This window comes from Eptesicus fuscus, chromosome 8 (assembly GCF_027574615.1).
Source record: "Eptesicus fuscus isolate TK198812 chromosome 8, DD_ASM_mEF_20220401, whole genome shotgun sequence".
NCBI lineage: Eukaryota > Metazoa > Chordata > Mammalia > Chiroptera > Vespertilionidae > Eptesicus > Eptesicus fuscus.
The window spans coordinates 102,250,994-102,257,951 of record NC_072480.1 but is presented as its reverse complement, the minus strand read 5'-3'; the positions used below and the strand labels follow the sequence as shown (position 1 = coordinate 102,257,951).

The 6,958-nt window shown below is 47.4% G+C and overlaps 1 protein-coding gene across 1 annotated transcript; it reads right to left on the bottom strand.

Annotated features, from left to right (window-relative positions):
• Nucleotides 1-365: 365 nt before the first annotated feature.
• On the bottom strand, nt 366-4,532 carry LOC129149983 (putative protein FAM90A13P). The gene is made up of 5 exons (XM_054719941.1): nt 4,455-4,532; nt 3,567-3,766; nt 3,008-3,113; nt 2,460-2,659; nt 366-894 (listed from the first exon to the last, which is right to left on the bottom strand). Exons 1-5 carry the CDS (start codon nt 4,530-4,532, stop codon nt 366-368), a joined length of 1,113 nt encoding a protein of 370 aa, XP_054575916.1.
• Nucleotides 4,533-6,958: the final 2,426 nt, after the last annotated feature.

Here is a 6,958-nt window from a genome sequence, read left to right as displayed (position 1 = left end):
GCATACCCGATCAGATACATTACATAATCCCATATTTCCATTAGACTTTAAGGACAATTATTGGAACTTAACTTAATTTTACATACAATGGTTGAGAATTTCTAAAAATGTATTTCTCTTATCAGTTCGATAAGTGCAAAGTATAGTTTATTATAAAATATCACTACACCTACATAAATTAAAAGTGCAATTACTGAGTCTGTGTGCCCCAAGCCTGATCAGAGTTCCCACCATCTGTCCACATAGCACAGAACGGAAGCTGATTCCCCGGAAACATTTGCTCGCAGTGATCTCCCCTCTCCAGTTCCTCAGGCACCTCCACATGGCCTGGGGCTGAGGAACATGTCTTCCTAACATGGAGTGTCTCACTGGCCATCACCTTCAGAGGAAGAGGAAAGCTGAAGGGCTTCAAGGAGGACACTCAAGGGGACACAGGGACAGAGTGCCTCTGACTTCTCGGTGGTGGGAGAGATCTGAGCAAAGGCGGTGAGCTTCTCAGCAGGAGGGTGGGAATGAGTTGTCATAGGCATAGAGCTCCATGGACCTTTGTCTGATATCTGGAAGACCTTTCTGCGGGGCTGGTCTGGAACCCCAGGAATTGGTGGGAACTGGGACACGTGGCAGGGCTGGAGAGTCTTGATCAGAGGGCCCTGGTACAGAGGCTGGAGGTCAGGACTTTGGGTGCTCTTCAGGTAGGGGCTGAGTCTGGGTTTCTTTTGGGGCTTCTGGCAGGTCTGGCTGGAGGTCTGGGCAGCTTTCTTGCCAGGCACCTTGATTATGAGATCAGCGTCCTGGCCCACACTGTGGTCAATAGCATGTTGGATGCTGTGTGAGTTCCCATCAGGGAACTTGGCCTGTGGCTGGTGGATGAGGGTTTGGTCCAGGCCCTGGATCCTGAAGGCAGAGTGGGGACTGTTGTCCCTCTCATGGACCCTATGGGTGGGATCCTGGACAAAGTTTGTACCTTCTGTTTGAGGGGAGTCTGTGACAGGCCCTTCCTGTCCATTCTTTGGTCCAGGAGGTAAGAAGGCACTTCTCTCAACACTTTTGATTGGAGATGCTGTGGATGTTATGACACGTTTCCTTTTTGGTGAACAAGTGGTGATATCAGGGTCTCGCACATATTTCCTCTTGGTGTTGTGCTCAGGACTCTGTGTGTGTGGATCCTGTAAAAGTCACAATACAGATAATACGCATTAGAATTTTCTCACTATCAAGTAAAAAATAAAATTAGACCAACAACAAGGAAAAATGATTTTGAGACAAGATATGGACTGCAAAGGGTAAACCATCAGTCAATGCAAAGAAGAAGGGTCCTGGAGCTGTGTCTGGAAGAAGATACAATGTCCCCTGTTCTAACATCAGGTAGGGAAACAGGAATTTCTCACAGCTGTCTCCTGTTAGTGAAGTGGAAACAAGCCTTTCTTAGCCACTTCCAGGGAATGGACACTTCTTGGTGTTCTGAAGGCAGTTTGGGGACTAATGAGGTTGAGTGGCCAATTAGGGAGAAGGGATTCTGATTTCAGGAGGCCTGGTTTTCCCAAAGGGATGGTGTCTGGTGTAACATCTAATGAGACCACACCCATGCCCTCCATCAGCTTATAGGGTGGGTCAAAAGGAGGATTATGGACGGTTGTAGGTCCCTGAAACATAGAGCTTATTGCTGTATTACGATTTATTACTCTACCATTTTCCAAAGGAATACTGAAACCCCACTTTTTCCCCTTCCTGTATTGTTGGGACACATGAAAGTGTAGGCCACATAAAAGACATCAAAAAAATGAATTGGGAAATTACACTAGAGAAAGCATGTGAGTTGCCATTGAACATTCACCTTCCCCTCAGAGACAAGGAGAGAAGAAGGGTGACCCTGATGCAATGAAAAGCCCAGCACCTGCGGACACTCACCCTCACATAGGCACAGGGATCTGTTTCTTCCTTCCCATTTTGCTGGAGGCTTGGTGTGGGTGTCCAGGGAAGTCTCCAGCAAGGAGCTTGTCTCTGTTCTTCCTGCCTGCAAGACAGAACATAATATGTGAGACATTCCATTTCTTCTCTCCAATGAATGTGATCCTTTCCCTGGCCCACACTCCTTCCCACTTCTTGTGACCCAGGGAGCGAAGCCCAGTGCATTTACTAGACTGGCCCTTGCCTCATCTCAGATCACCCCAAGGAATCCACTTGGGTTTTTCATAAAGGACTTTCTTTCATTCTGTTTACTCTCTGCCTGACACCTTTATAGATTAAAGATGTTCCCAGAACCAACCCTACCAACATTCACCCTAATTGATTGCCAGGAATTCTATGAAACTCAGAGTTTGAATGGTGAAGACATGGGAATTTTTTTGCTCTGTGGCTCGGACTTTGAATGGAGATGGCAAGGCATACAGTGTAGAGGTAAGGACACAGGCTTCATAGATTCCGCCCCAATGTTTTCTTCACCTTCCCAAAATGCTCACCATGCTCTCTGCTCAGTCTCCCTAGCAGCCCTGTTAAAGCGTCCTGGGTTCTTCTGAACACGGGGATTCCGTGGTTTCAGGTTCTCCTTGATCTTGTTGGAGTCCATAGCCTGGGGGGCTAGGGCCCTATTCCTGTGCTTCAGTGGACACCTGTGGCTGCTTGCCTTGTGCCCAAAGGCCCTGCAGTTCCAGCATCTCACCTGCGGGGAGAGAAGGAGGTCAGTCAGCCAAAGCAGGGGCACATTTCAAAGGAAACAGGGATACAGATTATGGAGGTGGAATATCAGTTGGGGAGACTGACATAAACACGGGCTCACCTGGTGCCTGTTATTAAGATGTTGTGGTGCATGCCAAAGCCCATATAAGTTGGGAAATTACATGGGGAGAAGGCATACTGTTCTCAGCATGCATACATAGACCCACATGCAAATACTTGGACACAAAACCAGATGCACAGGACTCTCGCTAGGGAGTGAGGTGTTCTCTGAGTCCCAGGAGAAGGTTGTGACCCTGATGCAGTAAAAAGCCAAGAACCTGGGGACACTCACCCTCACGTAGTCACAGGATTCGGTCTTGTCCTTCCAGTTGTGCTGGGGCCCTCCTCGGGCTCTCTGTTGTAATCTCTGACGAAGATCCTGTCTGTGTTGTTCATTCCTGGAGGACACAGCATAGTATATGGGTCCATCCAATCATGTTCCCAATGAAACAAGCCTTCCCATGGTCTATTCTCTTTCCCTGTATTAGTGTGATCCAGGGCGTGGGGTCTATGCATTTACTAGACTTCTCCTTGCCTCATCTCAGATCCTCCCCTCCCTGTGGGCACTCAAGAATTTTTCACAAAGGACTTTCCTTTCCCTCCATTGACTCTCTGCCTATTCTTGGCAGAGATCCACCATGTCTCACAGCACCCCCACCACCATTAACTCTCAGTGACTCTCAGGAAGGGAATGAAACTCTGAGGCACTCCTGGAGGCCACAGGCAGCTTTCTCAAACTCTCCAGGTCCCTGTCTTTGCTTGGAGGTGACAACGCAGATATTGGAGAGGTAAGGGGTGCGGGTTCCCTAGATTTCCCCCAAAGTTTGGCTGCACTCACCCATGAAACTCACCGAACTCTCTGCTGGGTTAACCTAGCAGCCTTGTTGAAGGGCGCTCGGTGGCTCAGGTCCCTGGGATTCCAAGGATTCCGGTTCTCCTTCATCTCATTGGAGCCCAGGGCATGGGCGGCTAAGGCCCCACCCTGACGCTTCATGGGACACCTGAGGCTGCTTGCCTTGTGCCCAAAGGCCCCACATTTCCAACATCTCACCTGGAGGAGAAAAGGAGGTCAGAGAGTCAGCTCAAAACACAGGTACATTTCAAAGGGTAACAGCAGGACAGCTTGATGGAGGTCAAATATGGGTCACACCAGGGAGGGCTCACCAGGTAGCTATTGTTTAAGGTATTAGGGTGGATGCCAAAGCCCAGGGTAGTTTGGAAGGAACATAGGAGAAAGGATGGAATGGTTGAACTTTCATCTATAGAACCAAATGGAAAGTTATGGACAAAAAACAGGCTGCATAGGACACTATTAAGAAAGGAGAAGCTAGTTTGGCTCAATGAATAGAAAATGGCCTGCGGACTGAAGGGTCTCAGATTCGATTCTGGCCAAAGTCACATGCCTGAGTTGTGGACTCAGACCCCAGAAGGGGGTGTGTAGGAGGCAGCCTATCCATGATTCTCTCTCATCATTGATGTTTTTATCTCTCTCTCCTAGTCCCTATCTCTCTGAAATCAATAAAATATGTTAAAAAACAAAACAAAACAAAAAAGACGTAAGGTTGTTCCTGCAAATACCAAGGGATCAGTGAGACTGGTTAGGATGTCCTAGGTTAGGGGATGATTGCATGCAAATGACACCCCACTTACGGACACAAATCTTGCCTTGTCCAAATCCTGTCTCTGTCATTCAGGCTACCACTTCCTCAGGCCCCCCACAGAGCCAGGCTTCTACTCACCCTGGGATTTTCCTCCTCTGGTGGGGGAGCCTTATGTGCCACTGGGGCCCTCTGTGGCTGCTTCCTTTTGTGGGCCATAAGGGTCTGAAGGGCTCACGTTCTGGATCTCAGCCTGCCTTCTGCCACACCTCCTATGACCTTCACGTCTTTCACTCTCAGCTCTGGAATTGGGAATCTCCTGAGGAAAAAGGAAAGAGAAACAGTTTACATCACACACAGGGCTAGCTCCTCTGGCACCTTCTGCTTCAAATCTGCTGAAGAGACCTCAGGACCTCAGGAAACACATCTGTCTGCCCTGTGATCCCTCCTTCTGAGTCCTTTGTCTGTCCTCTCATGATTGCCTGTACCCAGGACAGGACTCTAAGGTGACACAGCTGAGACTCACCTGGTGAAATGGATGTGCATGCATAAAGGAGGGACGTAAAAGGGGAGACTGGGATTCCTTCTACCCTCTGAGCCCAGTAAGGGAGAGAGAAAGACAGTATTTCTCAGGACTTACATCACCATCAATGCATTGTGGATTGTGGTAGACTTACTAGAAAATCAAAGTAAAATATGCTCCCCTCTGGGAAATTCAAAGTTCCCATTGGACATAAGAGGAGGCAAATTTCAAATACAAATTCATGGAGATGAAAGTATATTCTCATCTGCTTGTCTGGAAGCTTCACAGATGAGATTCAGGACTATTTTTGTGTTTGTTTTCTTTATTTTGTCTTTTAAAATAATTTTATCTTCAGTTTCCTATAATTATATAGTTTCTCATAAATATGAAATGAATATATTTGAACTAAGTCTGAATAAATCATACATGGAAGTGCCCACAGCTCAATCTACGATGTTTCCGTAACTGCTTACCCAGCAGCTCCCACAAATTACAATGCTGTGGTACTTTTTAAAAAATTTATACTTGGCATAATAATGAGCATGGATAAGATGCAATTTGTCCTTGTTTCTGCAGGATTAACTTCGATTAGGAAAGAATGCTGACCCACTGCCTAAAATCCAATCACTCCTAAGTTTTTTTTTTTTACTGTCTTGTCTCTGTGATGGAAAATCCAAATTAAAGGACTCAACTGAAATGAAACCCGCCAAGCAGGTGTTGCTCAGTCCATGAGCATCCAGCCAGGAACCAAGAGGTCACCTGTTGGACTCCCTGTCCTGGCACATACCCGTGTTGCCGGCTCCATCCCCAGGAGGAAGTGTGCTTGGAGTCGGCAATAGATATTTCCCCATCATCAATGTTTCTGGATCTATCCCTCCCCCTCCCGCTCCCTCTAAAACCAATAAAACCTAATGTTAGGAAAAGGAAAAGGTAGGAAACTCACCCGAAATCCTGCTTAGCTCCTCAGCCCGTGAGCAGATCCTCAGAGCAGTGGGTGCTGGACGAGCTCCCCTGGATCCGCTGCTGCTTGCAAGGTGCCTGTCTCAGGGAGACTGAGGGAATCTCCAGTCCTCCTGGACTTTTAAGCTGGTTCAAGTTGACGTCACATGTAGGCGGAGACTATCAAATTAGCATAATCTCGCGGAGGGATACAGGACTTGGAGGAACACACTGTTTTGGGCCCTTTAGCGTTTTCAGTCAGTTACACATGACTTAGATCCATTTATTACACTTAGGCAGATGTAGCTTCCCTAAGAAAAACCAACATTTCCCCTTACCCTGCCGCTTCCTTCTGCACTTGGCCTTGTTTCATGTGATGACACGCATTCGAGATACATCAACTAGTAATACACCCAGCGTAGAGTTCTTTGGCATGAAGTCCGCCCACAGTGTGTGCAACCAACCACCGCCCCCACCTCCAGAGTTCTTCACGTTTCCAACTGAATCTCTGATTCTGTGAAAATTATTTCTTCTTCCTAGACTCACTCTAGACTGTCTCCCACCATTGTAACCTCTGTGTCTGGGAATCGGACCCTCTAGGGAACTCACAGGAATGGAGCCCCCAATTTTGTCCCTGTGGGACTAATTATTAACTTTGCACTTTGCCTTTAACTCAAATTCCTGTCCCTGAGTCATTCCATGTCGGCACAAAGAGCTCTATATCCTCCAAGATCACCTTGTCTCCAGGGCGTGGATGTACATGAACTGGGCCCTGTTCCTTTAGTCTCTTCTCCTTCTGGTTGATACCTGGTATTTTCTTCAGTTTCTCTCCCACTGTCATCTGACTGAGGAGAGTTTGGGGCAGGTTCCTAGGCGTTTACTAAGAGGCTTTGAGGAATTAAAGTCAAATAATCCCATTTCGGCCTTATGCCACTTCCTTCCCCAGAGAATTGTGTTCAAAGCAAGTCAACCAATCAGGCCCAGCTTTGCTCCAGCACAGGTAGGCCTGTGTGATTTCAAAATGTGGGCATTCTGGGTGGTTTTCCATTTTATAATTTGCATATATAAGAATTCCAACCGACTTTCTCATTGGTCTCTCCTCTATTATTGATGAATGTGCTCCCACGTTGACCCTGGTCAAGGACCTGGATCTTTGGTCCCAGCCTTGATGTCCCTCCACCTG

Bases quoted from the DNA above. Each gene is read 5' to 3' on its own strand.
- LOC129149983 (XM_054719941.1), bottom strand. From the start codon at position 4,532: ATGGCCCACAAAAGGAAGCAGCCACAGAGGGCCCCAGTGGCACATAAG. The intron at 2,660-3,007 runs GTGAGTGTCCCC...CTCTCCCCGCAG, and splicing joins AATCCTGTGACTACGTGAGG to GTGAGATGCTGGAACTGCAG. The intron at 895-2,459 runs GTGAGCATTTTG...CTCTGCCTTCAG, and splicing joins GAGACTGAGCAGAGAGCATG to GATCCAGGGCCTGGACCAAA.